Here is a 22162-nt window from a genome sequence, read left to right as displayed (position 1 = left end):
TGAGAATGACTGTTTTAGAATTTACATTCTGATATCTTAAACCCGGTAAGGTTCACATATAGATAGGGGCACATATAGTTAGAGGTTCTGTTAATTCATGTTGTTTTTTAAAATTCTCACTCCATCGCAAAGCCTCACAAGCATTATCAACTTTTGCTAGGGCTGAAGTCCAGAGTTACAATTGCACATGTGATTGATGTGCAGTGAATTTAAAATTAATGATATTACTAATTGACATATTTTTTGATACATGTTTAATGGATCAAAAATTGATGATATTCCATCCATCTATAGAATAATTTTAATTTCAATGGAAATCTCTTTCTATCTTAACACAAGAGAAGCAAATGCAGTAGCATCTATTTCTAAGACAAGATGATGATGACAGAGGTTTCCGGGTTGATTAAAAGATTTGGGAATCATCAAGATCTCCAAACATCCCAAAGTGAAAGTTTCTGTAATTTCAAAGGAATCAAATTATGCATAGCAAGTTCTGTGCTATGACATTTTCTAATCTTAAAATCTTCTCAGGAGCCTGTTTTTTACTTCCATGTTACTTTTCATAAATTTCATTTTTAGCTTTATTGCTTTCACCAGAAGCTTTTACATTTTGGACTTAGAAATTTCTGACTCCATGGGGCATTATTTTTCACACTTAACAATGTTTGATGTAGGTAAAATGTCATACCTTAAAAAACCCATTCTAAATTAATCTGCCTCTGTGACTGAATGGTCTTTGAAATTAACGAGGCTATGATAAGGCAAGCACAAAGGGACTTAAGCTTACAGAAACATTTTTACTAGTTGTTTGATCATTTTGGTGACTTTCTACAACACATTAAGGATTTTTTCTGTCTCTAGATAATTAATGTAAACTTGGATTATCCCTAGCAATGTTGTTATCTCTGATGCTTTTTTATGTCTGACAGAACTAAAGCAACTAGAAGTTAATGTTTCTTCCATGGGTCATCCTACAAGAGTAGGTGCTTCTCTGTATCCTACTTAAAAAATATTGAAGATTTTACTATGCTTTTAAACTACTGTCTTTCAAAGAAGAAGAAAAAGAAGTCCAGTAAGGATATGACACTTTACTACTTTTTTTCAGATTGGCAAAGATCAGAAAATATGTCAATTAATAAAATGTATCTATGACTCTATGCCTGAATCCTGAAGATTTAGAAATCTTCCCATAACAACAGTTGGAAAGAGGGCTAGAGACTCACTCATTCTAATCATGAACTCTGGTGTCAGAATCAGTTGTACAGTTTCTTAGTGGGTAGGACTTTGGTATATTTAAGTATATTTCTCCAAAATATAAATACCTTATGTAATTTTATAGCAGGCCAAAAGGATTGCTTCTTTTATGAAACAAACCTTGGAAATGTTACTATTTGAGGGTTCAACAGAATGACTGACCACTGGCACCTTAAAAATAAAACCAAACCAAAACAAAAAAAAAATTGTCATTCTAATGTAAAATCGTCTAAAATTGTAAAGTAGGTAATTTCATTTTGACTCTTCAAAAGCATTCTTCTGTCGCTTTCCAGTTATTTCTTTCACCCACTTCCCAGGAGATCTGTACCCTCCTCATCAGGTATCGTCAGCCCAAATTCCAGCCACAACTTTTTGAGTTACAAGCGTCAAAAGTTATTTCTACTTCTTTCTCACTTTCAGTTTTATCATCTTTTCTGCTCATACATTAAATCACTATAGTTGATTTCAGATTGATTCTTGGATAAAACAATTGGGCAAAATTATTTCGTATTGGGATATGATGTAGTGGTAGACAAAATCCCTCCAAGGGAAACTTTTATTCCAGTAGAAGAGGGAAGTGATGACCCAATGTACTAGCAGGATATATCTTAAGGTTGTGTGAAATACCTCACCAGGGAATAAGGGCAGCTTGTGCCTAACATGGGCTGAATCTTTGAAAAGGGAACCACTGGGGACAAATCCATTATTTCCCAATAGACTCTGTTTGCTTGGGTCTATCTCTTCTAAAAATAAAGGAACTAATATAAATTCCTTAGAATAGTGAGGTTTCTCTGTTCCAGAGCTGTATATTCAAAATGTAATTGCTTTAAGGAGGACACGAGCTCCTATTGCCAGTGAACTGAAGGGTAATTGTATTGGAGAAAAGTTAATCTTTATTTAACTTTCCTAAATTATGTACTCACAGCACTGAAAACTGTCATAACCTCCTTGTTTCAGATTAAGTGGATTATTTATTTGTGATAATGGGCACAGATGCTCATTAATACACTGTTGGAAACAGCTGCATTAAATGTATTGTGTTCTGTGATATAAATAAGGTGTTCAGCATGAGCTGGTTGTTTAAAACATAGGCCCCCAGGAAGAACAAAAAATAATAAATACTTTGTAATATAGTTGCCTGCTCTTGAATTCTAAATTTATTTCTACCTTATTAAGGATACTAGTATGGAAATTGCGGATATTACTTTAGTACTCTGGACTGTCACTGGGCCAGGCTCATTCTTTTGGGCATTTACCAATGTCATTTATGGTAGACTTTAATGCTCACTGTTATTTTATAATTTATGTTAGTTTGAGGAAAGTTCCAGCTGCTTTGAGTGAATGACCTACTTGGATGAAATGAGTGTATGGTGATGAATGAGTCAGTTCACTAGGTAAACTTCAACAGAAGGAGTAAAGTAACAAGAAAAATTGGGAGTGCAGGAGCATGACTGATAACACCATGGAGAAACAGTGAGAAGCTGTTCAGATTCATCCTTACTGAAAAGTGGAGTACACAAAGCTAGGAATACTTCTGTCCATTGGAGCTGATATGGGTCGGTCCTATATGAGAGTATTAATTTTAAGCAATTTAGATGCCTGCCTTTGAAATGATAGAAAAAAAAAAATAGAAACTTTACACAAAACACAACAACAAAAAGAATTGTTCCCATTACAGAAAAATTAAGGAAGCTAGTGATGTTGGGGTTGTCATCTTAAAAAAAAAAAAGAAGGGTAATTCATAATTTAGGGAGGAAAAAATACTATTTCAAAAGAATCAAGGGCTCTTACAAAGAAATGTTCATATCTTCTGCATTTTCACACAAGACGGTTCAGGGAAAATGGGATTAAATGAAAGCAAGAAAATTCAGTTAGAGTCTAAGAATGATTAAATATTGAAAACAAGATACCAAGGGACATTGTAGAATTTCCTACCCCAAGAGATGGTTAAAAATGAAATCGAAAGTACTTTATCTTGAATGATTTAAGTATATACCTGTTTGAGCCAAGGGTGAGCCCAGTGACCGCATCAAGGTCTTTGATTCAACTAAACATTTTGCCAAATGACATACCACTGGCTCCCAAAAGACTATTCTTTAATTAATTATATTTGTTCCACCTCCTCAGGATTCTTAAATGACTTTCTGTTCCTCCTGTTGATTTCTTAGGTTCATTTATGTTTATGGAGGAAAAATCCAACTTAAAGTTCCTGGCTTTTGAGAAACATTTGGATGGAAATTAAGACACATCAGGGATTTGTGATTTTAGGTGTAGGTTTATTGCTTTGCTTCTGCAAGTGGCTTGCTTACCTATTTTAAAACCCACCCAAGCTTTGTTTTAAATGACTTTTCACAAACTGTTCAGAGTTGATTTTTGTTGTTGTTAATAAAACACCGTCTGAGTAATTTTTTTTAAATGTAATGGATATTTTAATCAGAATGCAGAGAGAAATAATACCTTTTTAACTACTCTACTACTAACCATTACTACTTTAAAATATCTAGTATTATTTGGAAAATATTGGTTTATTCTGTCAAAATTTTCAAGTACTGACTGATATGTGATGATAGCCATGCCTAGGTTTATATGAATTTTTAATTTTTTATGTTCTTTTCGAGCCAATCGTTTCATTAATTATGGTTCCTTCTTCGGGCATTTTTTCACTTATTGAACACAGTATCCTTGATTTTAAGTTTCATTTACTCATGGATATTTTTCAAAGCACCCAACTTTTTTGAAAAAGTGTTATAAAGAAAAGGCAGGGGATTTAAGCCTGATATCTGTTTGAATAAGTGAACATATTTTCCGGTGCTCTCTTATTCCAGGTTTCCAGATTAAGGCTTTCACATCACTGCACTTTCTGTCGGAACCTTCCGATGCCATCACAATGCGGGGAGGAAATGTGCTCCTGAACTGCTCCGCAGAGTCTGACCGAGGAGTCCCAGTTATCACGTGGAAGAAAGATGGTGTCTACCTAGCCTTGGCAATGGACGAAAGGAAGCGGCAACTTCCCAATGGGTCTTTGTTGATACAAAACATACTCCACTCCAGACACCATAAGCCAGATGAAGGACTGTACCAATGCGAAGCATCCTTAGGAGACTCTGGGTCTATTATTAGTCGGACCGCAAAAGTTGCAGTAGCAGGTAAGAGGATTCTTCCTTCTTCTCTGCTTCCTTCTCCATCAGTTCTTCTTCCTTTTTGTTGAGATAAGAAAACATTTTTTGCAGAAACCGTTTATTTTGAAGAAAAAGTAAAAATGTAAAAAACATGTATGTATGTTTATTCCCTCATGGTCTTGACTTTTTTTTTTTTTTTTTTTGGTAAATCAACTTGGAAAACAGCAGAAGGATCTCAACAATTAACGTAGCTTTATGAGGTTTCCCGAAAGGAAGTCTGGCTCAAGTTGATTCACTATTTATGAGTACGAGAGGACTTTATATTAATAGAAAAATATTAGAAAAAATATTTTTTAATTCTATTTCGCAGCCTTACTAATGCTGAAATTTGCCAATATATATTTTTTTTTTTGCCCTCAGAGCAGTGCATTTTATTTTAATTATAATGGCTTAACCCACAACATATAGATCTCCAAATCAAAAATAAAACTCTCTATTACTATTTCAAAGTATGTTAATGCTTGGTAATGTGTTGACTGAATAACTGAGTAATTTGATGAACAATTTTTCTTTTTACCTGGATATTTTGAAGTGGTGTAGACCCTGGGGAGAGGGGACAGTCCTGAATGTTCTGGAATCCTTGGATATTGCTAGTTCTGCCCCACTCGTTTTGCTTAGACGGCAGCTCATACTGATTTCTTTTGTTCTTCGCCGTGTTAGACCTCTAGGGGGAGGAATCACATTTTTTACTCATTTCTATAATGATTTGGCGAAAAGTTAGGCTTTGATATATTTTTTTGTTGTTTTCTAATTTTGATATGGCATACCAAGCAAGGCAGATGGTCTAACTGAAATAAATGTAGGTCTTCAAATAGTTAAGGGTTGGTTGAAGGTTTCGATGGGCTGCTTTCGAACTTAATCTTTAATTCTCAAAGCAAAACTGGTGAACCAGTAGGCAGTTATTTGGTCATTTAGGTTGGGTTTCCCTTTCCAGGTCCTATTTAGTCTGTATCCTAGAGGACTGGTGAGATTGAGGACTCATTTTCAGCAATAACCTCTACTAGGACAACCAGTTAGGACCACCTCTTCCCCATGCACTCTTCCAGTAAAGGTGTGATGAAGTCGAAATCAGAAAGAAGTGATTTTGTCAGGTAGTGGTATGAAAAACTAGATTTCATAGATATGCAGTCAGTCCATAAATCCAGCTTAATGCCACTCTTTTATGGCTTCATTTCTCCACTAAAGACTCTCTTTCATAATCAGTTAAACCAGATTGTACTTCAGCAAAGATAACCTGATGGGCAGCTTCTTCACCTAGAGATACAGTGGCTAACCATCCTGGTTTTACCTAGACTGACCTGATTTTAGCACTTGATAGCCCCATGTCCTGAGAGTCCCTCAGTCTCAGGTAAAACTAGGATGGTTGGTCAACTTACCTAGTGGTACCCTAGCCTGCTTTAGCAATGACAGACTGAAACATGAATGCAGAATGTGTCCTTTACTCGGGAACGCACAAGATGATATCCTGATCATGAAACCAAAGCTATCAGCTACTTGGGAACTTAGAGTGATTAGTGTCAGAAATGTAATTGACAAACATAAAGTATAGAGAGAACTAAAAGTCTATGTCAATTATGATTGATTAAAAGGAACAAGTGGAACAGTGCTGAGGATTTAAGGTAAAAGCTGCTTTCCTAGAATGTTCCATATGCAGTAGAAGGGGTGTAATCTGATTTTCTCTTATTTGAGAATTTCTGGACTCTCAGATCCCATCTATCAGTCACCCACAATACTAAGGTAGCTGTTGATCTGAATGAATTGGACTGAAGTTTTGCTGCCCTGTGTCAAAAGGTTGATGCATGTGTGCTGTTGATGAAAATAGCCTGATATGTTGTGGATTTGGTTTTCCTGCTATCTAGATTCATTTTTATGTGTTCTCTGTTTCAATGGTGAAATGAAGAATGATTCCTTCCCTGTGAGACATTAAAATAAAGTGGCTTTGGCTTTTGTATTCTGTACAAGGATAGGCTGGCAGATTCAGTCACTGAGTTACAATCTAATATTAGATTGTATCATTTCAAGGCAATAAGGCCCTTCACAGCGTTTTAGACACTTACCATGCTGTTTGGCAATACAGCATACATCAATGTTATGTCTGCTGAGGTTAAAATTGCCAAACTACTGGAATGCACAAGGGTGTATATCTTTCTTGTAATAAAGACCACAAGACTGATTTAATTGCATTTTTAAAGCATTAGCAGTCAATAAACCAGTCACCACTAAAAGGTGAAAAAAAAATTTGTTCTGTACTCTCAGGTACAATGTAGAACCCATTTAATATAATGCCCCTCTTCCATTTTTGCTTTCTCAAAGTGTCTTTTGATAAAAAGAAATGTGGCAAATGAAATTCATCTTTAATCAATCAGCACATTTTACACAATGATCTTGCCATGCACCAGTCATCCTATTTTCTAGGAACTTCTCAAGTGCTCTTTAAACCCTGAGTGTGTACTTAGCTGAAGAGGGAAGGAGAGTAAGAAAGATAAATGAAGGGCTTCCATCCCACCCAACATCTTGTTAAAAATCTCAATGATAACAGGCTACTGACTAGTGGTATTTCTGGTAATTGTAAATTCTATCAATAAGGAATGCCTGGGCTATTAAATCTCCATTTGAAAGCAACTTGGCCAGTACTGGCTGAAACTTGGGAATTTTATTTCTTTCCAGTTAGCGTTAATCTAAAATAGTGCAGTATTTCTCTGTCACATATATCTCTGTTTAGCCCTCTAGATTAAAAACAGCTTGAAGAGAGAAGCAGAGCCAGACTTTATCCATAGATCTTCTCCTACCAGCCTCTCCACCTAGCAAAATATCGAGCATGCTTAGTAGTTGTTCAGTAGACATTTATTTCACCATGAAGACATGGGATTGTATGCTATATATGACATTTATCAATGTCAGCTTCCTCCACTTCATACCCTCCTCCTCCACTTCTTACCCTTCTTTTTAATGATCTTCATAAGATTAAATTCACCTGTGTGCCTATAAACATATTCTCAATGAACGGAGTTGGAATAATTTAACTTGTATCTCAGTAGTCTACAAATTAATTGATATTGAGGAGTTTGGAATTAAAAGATGGATGTGCTGGAATATTCATATGCTACTTAAAAAAAAAAGGCATGTGCCAATTCCTCACTCATCTGAAACATATAACATCAAGATGAGCTTGCATCTGGCCAAACACATCTTCCCTACTCCAGATATTGCCAGCTGTTGGAGCTCCTGGATTACCTTATATAAAATAAACATAATAATAACCTATGTCTTGAGGCTGCAGTGGCTTTTAAATAACATGTAGGATGTAAAGCCCCAGTGCAGAGAAGATTCTTATTCAATGATAGCAGTAATATAAATAGGCAAAAAAAAAAAAAGGTGATTTTTGTGTTCTTACAATTATTAATAAATGACAACTTTCAGTATTTCCATTTTGATAATTTGAAAACATTTTTTTTTTTTTTTTTTTTTGCGGCGGGGAGAAATATAGGCTGCAAATCATGATATTGTCATCTTGGGTCAGATATATACTTTCGTAATCTACAAGCACAAACTGGCAAGCCTGAATTGAGTTTTCAAAAAGTTGAATCTATGCAGTTCGTTGGCAAGCAGTGCCAAAATCATTTGACTACAAGATTCCCTTCTCACAAGTTGATCTACAGTTATGTCAATGGAGCCAATAAACTCTGGGCTAGTCAGATCAGGAGTTCTAGATCAAGCAACCACTGCTGTCTTTTCAGAAAAAGATGCTAGGCAGTCTTCTCAAATGAGCCTCCTTAATGCCCTTTCCGAAAGATATTTATCAAAGTGGGGGTCATGGGAGTTAATTTTTCTAGACCAGAAATATAACCCTCTCTCCTCTAGGTATATTCTCTCTTCACATGGTATATTCAAAAAAAAAAAAAAAATCAATGTCAATATGTAAGAAAACCAGATCACTATGGAGCTCCTCTGAATAATCATGGAAGTAGCATCTCATTCTCACCACCACACATTCACCATCCAACACACCCATGCCCTCACAGTGCTCCTTGCACACCTACTTACCCTGTGGGGCTCTGAGGATCACAGTTGGGACGTAAGTGCTATGTCTGCTTATATTCATACTTTTGGGCAGCGGTCCCCAACACGTTTGGCAAGAGCGACAAGTGCCCCTATGAGAATCTAATACTTGATGATCTGAGGCGGAGCCGAGGCGGTGATGCTAGTGTTGGGGAGCAGCTGCAAATACAGATGAAGCTTCGCTCGATCATTTGCAGCTCATCTGCTGTGTAGCCCAGTTCCTAACAGGCCACAGACTGGTACTGGTCTGTGGCCAGGGGTTTGGGGACCCCTGTTCTTAGAGATGGAGTGGGACCAGCCCCTTCTCCCTCAGGTGAATAAACACTGACTATAGGATACATTATAGAGCATTTGTGTCCAGGTAGGTTCTTCATGTTATTTCTTAAGCATCTATGTCTTGAATATTAAAACTATTGACTTGATTTTTTATTAACACTTTACTCTTCACATGGTATATTCATGTGCATTATCTTAAAATGCTCAAAAAGCTCTGCGATATAGATACCCAAATTGACAAAGAACAAGGTGAAAGGTGTGTAGTGACTCTTTACAGGTAGACCCTACAACTGACATTGTCTAATTCTGGTGCATACTTATTCCCTTGTAATTCTGCTTCTCAATCTAAGAACTAGATTTAAGGATACTGTGAATGGTTTCCCACCCAGTCAGTCTTTTATTTTTAATAAATGAAACTCTCCAAAATATAAACTAAGAGAAAATAATACAATAATAATAATAATAATAATAAATAATAATAATAATAATAATAAAATTGGTTTAATTTATCTATTTAGTCCCTTGAAAATCTTAGCCTCTTGTTGAAAAGGCATTATGATTTGAATTTTTTTCTATGATGAGATTTTGCCATCATAGCTTTACATTAAATAATGATACATGAAAGTCTCTCCTGAAATGTAGGGAACATGTAATTGTAAAAATAAGTTTATAAATAGTTGTAGGAGAAGAAAAATACTTTTTTTTTTACCCTTCTAGATTTTTTGGCTGGTCTTATAATTAAATTGACATAAGACAGCTTAACAAAAGAAAAACAAATTTAATTTCGTATATACTGGAGCCCCATAAAAATGTGAGACTCACAGGCATTTAGGCAATTGAGGCTTATGTGGCATATGTTTATATGCCGTCCTGAACTAAAAAGAATGCAATAGGGACCTGGGGCTGGAAGGGGAGGAGAGTAATTCAGGGATGAGAAGAGCAGATGTTTGGTAATTAGATGTTTGTCCTGTCATACCAACAGTGTTATCTCTGCTAATAGTTCTCTTTCTGGGCCAAGCCTTTAGGTAGTTAATTCCTTTAGGTGGTAAAGGGAAAGGGAAAAGTTTTTCTAGCATCTGCTGAGTCTTTATTGCTTTCAGCTCAAAATAATCCACATGCCAAAGTGGCACGTTTTGGGGTGACGAATTCTGTTCCCCTTTATAGTCTTTCAAGAGACAAGATTTTGGTTTTCTTTTATCTTTGTAAGTGATTTTATAATTTATGCCAAGTTTGCATTTTTTTCTTTTTCTTGAAAATCAAGAAAACAAAAGGTCAACTAAATTGCCTTTACTTATTTCATTAAGGAGCATATTTTTTTCTTCTCTATTACAATAGATGTTTCAGGATGCAAATTGCCATACTCTGCTTTTAAATAACACAGGCATTGTAATTAAAATTCTCTTATGTGTGTGTTTTTTAAAATAATTAGTTACTTGAGGAGTTGTTTCAATGAATTCCTTTCCAGAAAGCCTGCCATTTAAATGAGTTATGAAATAATTAGTGAAAGCATATTAAGGTGAGTGGAGCTAGAATCACCTCAGCAGAATGGAACATTTTATGAAGTGATAACCTGACCTTTACATTTTTACTTAAAAGGAAACTGAAAAAAGAGCTTGTCTTAAGAGGAGAGAGAATAAACTACATTGCCTCAGGTCACTCAAATGTTAGATAAAGGAAATAGCAAGAAAAATGTTCATATTTCTTTTCTCTACAGGAACAAATATAAGAATCTTGCCTAGAAGGTCAAGTTCACCCACAGAAGCAGTTTGGAAAAATGTATCCCAGGGCCTTTGAATACTCTCAGAATTCTGTTTTGGGAAGGTTCAGTTACAGAGCAAAGCTTTTTGTTTCAAACCAATAGAGATATTGTTTATTTTCAAACAGTAAACAAGAAAATAAATTGCTCTGACTCCATAATTCGTAATGGTCTTAATTATCTTCACTTAGCTAAATGTTCCTATTGTTTCGTAGTTAAAACATGAGAGAGAATGAAAATGTGAGGAAGAAATGTGATGTTATAAGTACTGTTGAATATGTGCTAATCTTATAATTTTATTTTTATTGACAAATAAAACTGGGATAATCACCAGTATTATCCAAATGCCTAATTACCTGCATTCTCCCACACTCTCAACTTAAATAATTGTATTTTTAAAAGTAGGTTCTTATTGCCTCCTTCCTAAGTCAGTTAACTTCACAATAAAATTAAAATAGAAATATATTCCTAAAAAATATGCAGAGTAGAAAGACATTGTCTGCATTATAAAAATTATGAAAGAGAACATGACAGGGCTTTTTACAGTAAAAACACCAATAAAATAACTTTTAAAAAATCAACCTTTCATTTCCTATTCTTTGTTATGAATTCTAATTTATGTGACAATGGAAATAGCTAATTATTCATTCTAAAAATCAGTATCTCAAGAGCACTGTTCTTTAATTCAACCCTAAAGCTAGCTACAGTGTGATTTTTGCTGGCACTATAATATAAATGGAATAATATCTAAAATAACTTAGTGATAATAACCAAAAACTCTTTTGAATTCTAGAAAACCCCTTTGGAATACAAAAGCATGGATTTTTGATAAATGTCAGGGTAATAGAGACTTAAATTAGACTAAATAGATAGATCAGGTGGCATAATTGTAAATCTCTGATGAAATTATGACTAATAATAAATTTAATAATGCTTTTTTATTTTTACAAACCTATCTCTGATACTGATTTTTTCCGTTATTTTTTATGTCCATGCTAAAATTTATTATTGCAGTTTAATATTATATAAAGACCTTTGAATTAAGATATTTATATTACATACAAAATTTTTCTATAAAGCAAGGAAACATTGAAACTTAGGGAATATTCTAGAAACAAAGTTAGAAGAAATCATGGAAAATTTCGTACACAGTCCCTAAATTATAAAGCTTTTCCTGTCAGGATCAGTATATGTAGATGAAAGTACTGAATACCATTAGTGAAAACACTCATCTCCCTTTAAGAAGCTATTATTTTTTAATAGTCTAATTTTATATTTATAATTGATATCTATATATTTGATAATAAGCAGTATAATCCATTGGTCATTTCTCCCATAATTGTTAAAAATGTCTATTGTTAAAAACATAATAATTTTTTTTAACTGAGTAAATTTGAGCATCTAATTGTCTTTATTCAATGATTCATGAATTGAGTAGCATTTTATCTAGCAAACAGAAAGGAGTTCCAAGGAGCTATACTAAAAGGAAGGCTTTTATAGGCAGAAAGGGTATGGGACAACCAGCAAAGAGTGGATTGCTTCAGGCGAGGTCACCTCCTTGCCTTAGGAGAAGGCAGTGAGTCTTATCTGGCAGACTACCTTGCTTGTGCTGACCAGGAAATTCCAGATTCACTGTTTAAAGTTTACATCCCTGGGAGATATTCACCCTGCAATTAGGCTACATAGTAAGTCTTGGTTTTTTGATTTGGGGCTTAGCACATGTGATTCCATTTGGGCATTTTTTTTTTTAAATGCTATTATTCTGCAGAGGTGAGAAATCAGAAAAAGTTGATTCCTAGTCAATGGGCATCATAATATATACCATATAATATAATATATACTATATGTATTATAATATACTATAATATAATATGGAATAATGTAATATAATGTAATATATGATATGATAAATAATATAATATAACATTATTCAAAGCTGCCACTCCCCAGTGCTACAGCTGAAAGTTATTTGGAGGCTTCCTATTAAAAGACAAAACCTATTGCCTTAACCTCACAGGTCAGAATGTTTTCCACTGAAGGGCAAGTTGGAAAAGCATCCAGAGCTTCTGATAAGCAGCCTTTTCTGTGCACAGTTCATCACAGGTTCTTAATTGGGGCTTGTCTCTAAATGCCATTCAGGTATGGAGGCATCTGCTCTAACTGGCTATGGAGCTGTGGTACTGTGATTTATAATAAGCAATGCATATTTGGTTTTTATCTTGTTTCTGGCATGGAGCTCCTAAAACCCTTAGAATTTTCTAAGTGATGGGAGTAATAAAGGTGTCTTTTATTATGTTAATTAGGTGACTTTAGACACTCCCTCCCCCCCATCACCTAAGGATGGGATCTGGTTGCCAGGAGAACCAACCATGTGATTGGAGAGCTGGAACTTTCAGGCCCACCCCTTACCTCCAGGGAGAGGAGAGATGAAGGAGGTTCAGTCACCTGTATCCAGCGATATAACCAATCATACCTTTATAATGAAGCCTCCATAAAAGAAAACAAACCAAAACAAAACAAAAGGATTTAAGAACTTCCGTTAGTGAACACTTGGAGGTGTTGGGAGAGTAGCCTGCCTATACTCAAAGACATGGAAGCTCTCCATACCTATCCCTATACCTTGCTCTATGCATCTCTTCTATCTGGCTGTTCCTGAGTTATAGCCTTTTATAATGAACCAGTGAACTAGTAAAATGTTTCTCCGAGTTCTGTGAGCCACTCGAGCAAATTAGTCAAACCTGAGGAGGTGATCCTGGGAACCAGGGAGTCAAAAATACAGTAACAACCTGGATGTGAAACTGATGTCTGAAGTGGGGGAGGCAGTCTTGTAGGACTGACCCTTAACCTATGGAATCAGATACTATCTCCAGGTAGTTGTTAGAATTGAGTTGAATTATAAAGACACCTACTTGGTATCCAGAAAATTGTTGGTGGTGTGGGAATCCCCCCCTCCACCACATATTGAAATTGGGTCCAGGAACCCAAAAAAGGGGCTCTAATTTTTGGAGAGTGGTAAAGCCCTAGAGTAGAATGCCTAACTCAGAATCTAGTGAGCTCAAGTCAGAACAATTGCATGTAAATAGTTTGATAGATATTGGTAGAGGTGGGGGACATTCGTAAGAGAATCTGTATTCGTCTGCATGTTTCACATTATGATCTTTAAACAATTGAATTTACACTACCTGTCTTCTAACCCAGGTCACCCAAAGACATTTAGACATAAATACAGAGTGTGCGCGCACGTGCACACACACACACATTTACGCAGCTTTCCTTTTAGATGACTCTATTTAAGCCTCAGTGTCTTAAATCTATTGATGAACAGCACGGTCATAAAATCTACTGTTTGATTCGTTAACCCTCTATTTTCGTTGTTCTATTATGCACATTGTTAAAAGTTGCATTTCACAAAATAAAAATAAAAATAAAAATAAATCAGTGTCATTTTAACCCTGAAGCTTTACCACTCTTATAAAAAAGAGCTGCAGCACATGAGGTTTCATTTGCCAAGATCTTACCTGGAGCATTTTACCCACTAGGAGTCTATTTAAGAAAGTATGTTAAAGATTAATAAAGCCTCTATAGCTTTACCATTAAGTTTCATTGCTGGTTGATTTTATTGGATGAGGTCTTTGTGGTCCCTCTTGTAAGGAGAATTCATCTCCAAAGTCTGAAACATGACATAAAACATAATTACTATTTCTTTGATCCAAGCACTGCTTCCAGGGGCTTCCTTTGGGTCCCACAGCATACTGGGCACTTCATGAGTGAGCATTGTGGCTATTTCTTTAAAGTTATTTCCAGTTGAGTCTCAATCCAGAAGAGGCCTGGGTTTGAAAGATATAGTTACAGATAAAATTAGTGTCCCTTTAGCTCTCCTCCCCCACATACACATTGCATATATCTGGGATTTACTCGTTTGTTTGTTTTATTAAGAAATAGTTCATGTACTATAAAACTCACCCTTTAAAAGTATATAATTCATTCATTAACATATTTATAAAGTTGTACAGCAATCACGACTTTCTAACTCTGGAACATTTTCATCACTCCCTCCTTCATGCCTAGGCAACCACTAATCTACTTTTTGCCTTTATTGTTCGTTTTTAACATAAACAATTTCATCTGATTATTTGGTAAGTATTCTGTACCTTACTCTTTTACTTAATGATATGGCTTGGACATTTTTTTATATTCTTACAGGTCAGTTTCACATTTTTTAAATTCCTACATAATATGGTTTATATTCATATATTAATAGATATTTGGTTTATTTCCATTTTTTCACTTTTGTTAATATACCTTAATGCATTTTCTTGTATTTAGGGGGAACTCTTTTGTGCATATTTTTAACAAGTTATCTAGCAATGTAATCGCCGAGTCAAAGGGTATCATTATTTTGATAAATACTGGTAGATTCAAAAGCATTTTTTAGCCTGGACTTAAACATCAGAGGTCAGCCATTTGTTTTACCACGATTGACCAAGCCAATGGATCTGACTTCTCCTTAACTTGTAATATCACTGAATTCTATTGCTTACTCCAACAATGATAGCGATGACTGGCACTGTAAATGAACAGCCAAAGTGCTTGCTGAGGGAGAGGGGGAGGGGGGGAGAGAGAGAAAATATACAGCAACCTATAGGGAAACATCTCATCTGCATCCCAGGATTCTCCTATACTAATATGTGTCTCTCCTGCTTTCTGTGCAAGGAGACTTCTAGTAGATGTCATTTCATGAAATAATTTTGGATTGATGTTACCTTTAGGTCCAAACCAGAATTTCCCAGGTTTTCAATATATTGTCAAAATGGTATTTGGTCATGTCAGCACACCACAGAAAAATGGGAACTTTTTCTGGCAGCCTAGGAATGCTTGAGGGTTTGGCCCCATCTGTAACCCCATCCACACTCATCCTTTCCGTTTTTACAGCAGTTTCCTAAACTTGCATATTCTGGTACTCATGGCTTTGCACACTTTATTCTGTATGTCTCATTTTATCTATCATGCTAACTCTTGCATATATTTTTTCTGTAATACTTGGTTCATGTAGCCCATCTTTAGGCATCTTTAACTGGCCCCCTTAGGCTAGATAGAAGAGGCCCCATCCTTTTTGGAGTCACAGTAATTGTGCTTCACCCTCTTCCCTCTGTTATAGCATGGAACATACTCTACTAGATCCTTATATACGCACACACTCACACCCACAACTCCTCCACCAGTCAATGATGTCATGAAGATATAGATCCTGTTATATCTTTTTAACTTCCATGGGTGAACACAGAAATTCTTTAGAACCTGGAAATTCTGGTTTGGACCTAAGGGTAACATCAACCCCAGGTTATTTCATGGAGTGACACCTACAAAAGCTGCTTTCCACTGAAAGCAGGAGAGATGCATGTCAGCATAGGAGACTTCTAGGACACAAGTGAGGTGTTTCCCTCTAGGTTGCTGTAAATAAGATATTCTCTCTCTTTCTCTCTCCCCACTCCCCTTTAAATGAGGTGAGCACCTTGGCTGTTCACTAACAGTGTCAAGTCATGGCCACTCTTACTGGAGTGAGCAGTAGACTTCAGGGATATCACATGGTCTTTAGAGCAGGGAAGTTCTTTAGTCGCATGGTGCAGTGTGCTGGTTAGGAGCATGGGCTGCAGACAGATAGGATTTTGTCCTCTATCTCTAGCCATTCACTAGTTCTGTAAACTTGGGCCATCTATGGGAATGTTCTTGGTTTATCTTTCCATTTATAAAATGAACCAACTCTATAAGGTTGCTGTGAAGATAATCAATAATCAAGTAATCCTTAGCAGAGGGCCTGGCCTTAGTAAGTACTCAATAAATGACATTTTGTGGAAAACAGAGAATTTGGGGTACTAGTAAAGATTCCATATGTATTCTGCAGCAAATGGGAAAAGAGAAGCCCCGGGAAGTAAGCCCTTTTGTCCTATGTGGAGACATATGTCTTTATGCCTTGCGGGCTCTGTGATTATCGGGTCTGTTTCCCATCCAGAGTCTTGATTTTCCCCATCTAGATGGTCCTGTGCAAATCTGTGAGGTTATACGTACCTGTATAAACCTCTTAGCACCAATACTATGGGATCTATACTCCCTCCTGAAGTATCAGGATTAATAAAATAATCATTGTACTAAAAGTACCTAGATAACATTCAGGGGTTTGACTTGATTTTTGATGATTGAGACACAGAATCTCTTAATTCTTAACAAAAGTCTGAATAGTGTTTGTCATGGCTTTGAAGAGCTTTCTCTAGGCCAGCAAACATTGGGACTCTTCCTTTTCCTTCTGGGAAGGCACGTGACCTACAAATTCATCAGCTGGCCTTCAACATATCATGAAAGTAAATGATTATTAAAGATATAAAACAATTACTGGGGTTAAGAGATTCATATAATGATATGACTTGGCTTAATAGCTATGTTTTCATACACATCTTGATTATTTAGAACTGACTTAGAAAATTATTCCTCGTTTTGTACTTGTTGTCTGCTTGTGTTCAGAAATGCAAACAGTTATCCTATTTTGCCAGAGGGTTTAAATTTGTTTCCTCTAACACTAAGCTATCTTTTATAAGTCTTTTCCCCCTGCACATTTGTGTAAATATCTACAGTAGGAATGTTTCTCTTTCGAAAAGGCTTTTTGAAAGGCTTTTAGAAAATATTTTAATGATCAGCATTATTTATGCTGCCTGCGTAGCTATGTAAATAATCTCAGCCCTTTCTCTACCAGAACTCTTACAATTTAACATGTCTTAAGAAAATGAGAATAAGACTACAGGGTAATGCTGCTTCAGCAAGCATCTCTGTGCTCCGGGAAGGAGCTACGAGTGCAAAGCTGAGAATATGTGTGTTTGGCCTGGTGACAGTAAAAAGGATGAAATATAAATGAAATAGCACTACAAATGGCAGCACACTTCGGAGAAGGAAAGCAATTTGGTGAAGTGAAAGATGTTAAATGTTTTAATTTTCTTCTAAGCCAGTAAAATCTTGTAAAACAAGGTGACATATTAAATTTTCTATACTACAAGGGCTCCAAGAGCCTGTCAACATTTTCATTATAAACTCTATTTTCAGAGCTTTATAACTCAGCTTTAAGAATTCACTCTGGCCTGACATTTGGAGTATAAGATCTTACCTGGGGAACATGTGTTTCACATGTTTTAAAAATTATGAGTTTATCCATTTCCCAGTTTGTAATGAGTAACCTTTTCATACTTTTTCACTTGACTGCTGTGTCTCAGAAATTAGAGGCAGAATACTTACATGTGTTAGGTTGCCCATGGAGTTTAAAAAAAAAAAATCTGCAAATATGGTCAATACAAGTCAGGGGTGGCAATTTTCATTATTAAGATTCACAGTCATACTAATCACTCAGCCCATGACACAGAAAGCAAAAAGAAGTCTCTTGTGCTGCACTCAGCATTTTGGACTAGACCGTGTGCTACTCCATTGCAGTGAGTGGTGCCTCATCCATTGAATTGCCCGAACCAGTAATCTGTGCAATGTAATTTCTCTCCCCATCCCCAACTTTATTCTAATCAAGTAACAAGCTGTGTCCAGTCTCTCTACAAAACATTTTTCTCCTTTGAAGTAGACCTGTTCTTTTAGATCACGTTTAAGTTCACAATAAAATTGAGCAGACAGTGCAGAGTGTTCTCATATGCTTTATTTCCCCACACACATCAGCAGTAACATGGTGCATCAGAGAGGGACACTGGCTATAATTGATGAGTCTGCACTTACACATCGTCATCATCCAGAATCTGTAGTTTACCTTAGAGTTTATTCTTGGTGCTGTACATTCTGTGGGTTTTGACAAGTGTATAATGAAATGTATAACCCCTGCAACCGCTGATCTTTTTACTGTCTCTTTAGTTTTACTTTCTCCAGATGCCATGTAGTTGGAATCATATAGTATGTAGCCTTTTCAGATTGGCTTCTTTCACTCAGTAGTATGTATGTAAGGTTCTTCAATGTCTTTTCATGGCTTGATAGCTTATTTCTTTTTCAATTCTGAATGATATTTCATTGCGTGGATGTACCACTGTTCATTTATCCATTTATGTACTAAAAGACACCTTCGTTGCTTGTAACTTTTGGCAATTATAAATACATCTGCTATAAACATCCATGTACAGGTTTTTGTGTGGACATAACTTTTCATTTCATTGGACATAGATACCAACAAATGTAATTGCTAGACTGGTAAGAGTATGTTTGGTTTTGTAAGCAACAGCCAAACTCTCCACCGAAGGGACCATACCATTCTGCATTCCCACCCAAAATTAATGAGTGTTCCTGTTCCTTCACATCCTTGCCAGCATTTGGTGGTGTCAATGTTAATTATAATCACCATTACATCCCCAGGACTTATTTATCTTATAGCTGGAACTTTGTACCTTTTTGTTACCTTCACCCATTTCGCCCCCACCCCTCTACTGTCCCTGGAAACCATCAATCTGTTCTTTGTGTCTATGAGTTTATGAATTTATTTGATTTCATATATAAGTGAGATTTTGCCCAGCTTTTAATCAAGTTGTTCTTGATTAAATTTTCAACAATTTTCTTATTGTTGAGTTTTCAGAATTCTTCGTATATTTTGGATAGCAGTCCTTTATCGGAAATGTCTTTTACAAATGTTTTCCCATAGTCTGTGGTCTGTCTGTTCATTCTCTTGACAAAGTGTCTTTCACAGAGTAGAAGTTTTTAATTTTAATGAAGTCCAACTTATCAGTAATTCCTTTCATGGACCATGCCTTCGATATTATAACTAAAATGTCACACCATATCCAAGGGCAGTTGGATTTTCCCCTGTTATCTTCTAGGAGTTTTATGATTTTGAGTTTGACCTTTAGATCTATGATCTATTTTGAGTCAATTTTTGTGATGGTGAAAAGTGTGTGTGTAGATTTTTTTGTTGTTGTAGATATCCAGTTTTTCCAGCACCATTGACTAACTTATCTTGATAATCTCACCTTTGTTTCTTTATCAGAGATCAGCTGTCTGTATCTACAACTGTTTATTCTTGTGTTTATTTATTTTCGTGGCTACTAGCACCATCCAAATAGAAGCTGTTATTATCCCTTGACTAATTGTCTCATGGAAGTCTGTTAAGTAGCTTGCAATCTATTTCACACAAAGAAAACAAAGTTATTTTTAAAATACATATATATGTGTGTGTGTGTATATGTACACACACACACACACACACACACACACACACACACACACACACACACACACACACACACACACACATTGAAGTTGTTCATGGGTCAAATCAAAACTCACTAATGACCTAAAAGCCCTGCCTAACCCGGCTTCCTTCTTCCATCCCCTTTCCCCACTTCCTTCTCTTCCCTCCAAAGCCCATCATTCTCACCAGTTTCCTCACAGTGCTCTAGCCACATAGTCTTTCTCACTTCCTTGAGCATAACACACCTCCTCCTCCATCGAGACTTAGAATACGGAGTAATGTCCTGGAGACCCTTATCCCAGTGGCCCTTGGTTAAACTCACCCCTGTTCATTTCTTCAGAGCTCTGTTTAGATGTCAGTTTTTTTCTAGGATATCTGTTGACTTTCTAAGTCTGGCTGCTAACCACGATCAGAGCACCAAGCGTTAAGTGTTCGTCATAACAATTGCTAATTATAATTTTATTATTATTTCTTTAGCATCTACCTTCCCCACTAGAATGGGAGCTTCCTGAGTGCAGGCGGAACCGTGTCTGTTGTCTTCCCTGATGTATTCACAGTTGGCAAAGTATTAGAGTCCTCGTGTCCTACCAGGGCTGAGGGCAGTAACTAAACTTGAATCATTAGTAAGGGGTTCGAACAGAAGTGCAGGGCAGGGAGCTGAGGGCGAAGCCCCTTATTCCTGCATCTCAGCACTTCTCTGTTTACCTACAAGTCAAGTAATCGAAGCACGAGTCTAAGGATTTTAGTTACCGGTGTATAGGAACAATCCGGACAGTGGAGAATTGGAGAGTCACAGGATGGTGGATTTGGAAAAGATGAAAGTCTGCATGTAGTAGTCAAGGCTTTTTATCATGATGTTAAACCCAGAGCTTTAAAGGTTTCAGAGTTCATGCTGCTTCCACATCCTTTGTTTTGGGTCCTGTAGGCATACCAGGGAGAGGAGAGGACAGTCACTGTTCTCAGCCTTTCTTTCCATTGGGTGTCCACAGGGGGAAATTGTGGCTTTCATCTTTTCTATTTTAAGGAATACTCTGCTTTCCCTTTCAGAAAGCAATTTTTGACTGCTCTCCAGTTTGTTCTCAGGCCTCAGTGGGCCTGATTTTTTTAGTGTCATCTGGTAAGAGCTGAGCCCTGGGGTGGCCCAGCATCAGAGCTGATGCATGAGACCCCACATGCAAACCACAAGCAGACATGCGGTGGAGCGCATATTTTATTTTTTAATGCACTAAAGAAAAATCTTATTCACATAAAATGAATTCCATATTTAGAATAAATGAATAAATTGATAATTATTTTTCAATTCTATTTAATTTTAAAATTTATTCAAATTAAAAAGGGAATATGCCTGAGCCCCTCATTAGCTAATTTCTCTGGCTGATTTCTCACTAGGCTCTTTCCAGACGTTGGGTGTAGTCTCACCTTTCTACCCTGCATTACAGGGGTGAACAGAGTCTAGAAGCTTCCTCTACATAGAAACACTAGTGAGTCAGTGTCCAGAGCCCAAACACATTTGGAGCATTACACTCTCACTAATATGAGAATATATATGGAGACATTGTACCAGAGAGGTCTCTAAGGAAGTTTTTATCTATTTGAGGGAGATGGGGATTTCTTCAATATCAAAAGCCTCTTATAATGTTGAACTGTTCTCTCTTCCTCTCTCATTATCACTCTCTTAATTAATTCCCAAGTGCAATACTTCTCAAATTTGATGTGTATCACAATCTTCTGGAGGAACTTGCTAAAAATACAACTCCGTTGTCCTACTTCAGTAAAGCTATTTTCTTTACTAGCTCCCCAGGTGGTTCTGCTGTATACCAATGTTTTATATGTATGTGGTTTCCAGTTTATGCAAAACAACAGCATGCTTTTTTATTTTATCGTGTAGTTATTTACTCTGTGGTACCTTCTTTTTTACTTGCTATAATTGACTTCTTTTTGATTATTAGAAGCTATTATCTACTAGTTTCTCTTTATTAAAAGATATCGTAATGACAAACACTTAGGTAAATGGTAATTTTATCAACTCATGCTGAACACATCTTGGTTTAGAAACTCCATGTTAACAGTTATTCTTTCAAGAATATTCCATTGTACCATGATTAAAAACAGCCAGTAAGCCATGAATCAGAAGAATAATAGCAAGAGGTTTCTAAGTGTGCATTGTGAGCTCCAGCAATTTTTTGCTAGAGTCTGATTAAATGCATCTCTGTGGATTGCCGTGGTTTATGGCAGATGTGATATGGTGATTTGTGTTAGAGGTTTAATAAGTTTAGAGTCGAAAATTTATTCTGCTTTCATTTCCCTTCCCTTTGGCTTGTAGTTAATATTTAAGGTACTTCATTAAAGAAACTACCATGGGAAGTCCTAATAAGAACACGGTAATGAAAAGTGTGGGTGACAGCTGGCTGTATTTTCTATTTAAAG

The 22162-nt window shown here is 36.2% G+C and overlaps 1 protein-coding gene across 1 annotated transcript in view; it reads left to right on the top strand.

Moving 5' to 3' along the window:
• The window catches only part of DCC (DCC netrin 1 receptor), a 983855-nt gene that overhangs the window by 354301 nt on the left and 607392 nt on the right, over positions 1-22162 (top strand). Inside the window, exon 2 of the mRNA XM_039841340.1 lies at positions 4080-4400. Coding sequence (XP_039697274.1) covers positions 4080-4400 — 321 coding nt within the window. The remainder of the gene's footprint in view (positions 1-4079; positions 4401-22162) is intronic.

The sequence above is a fragment of the Pteropus medius genome, unplaced genomic scaffold, assembly GCF_902729225.1.
Source record: "Pteropus medius unplaced genomic scaffold, Ma_sr-lr_union100, whole genome shotgun sequence".
Lineage (NCBI taxonomy): Eukaryota > Metazoa > Chordata > Mammalia > Chiroptera > Pteropodidae > Pteropus > Pteropus medius.
This window is presented reverse-complemented; position numbering and strand designations above follow the sequence as displayed.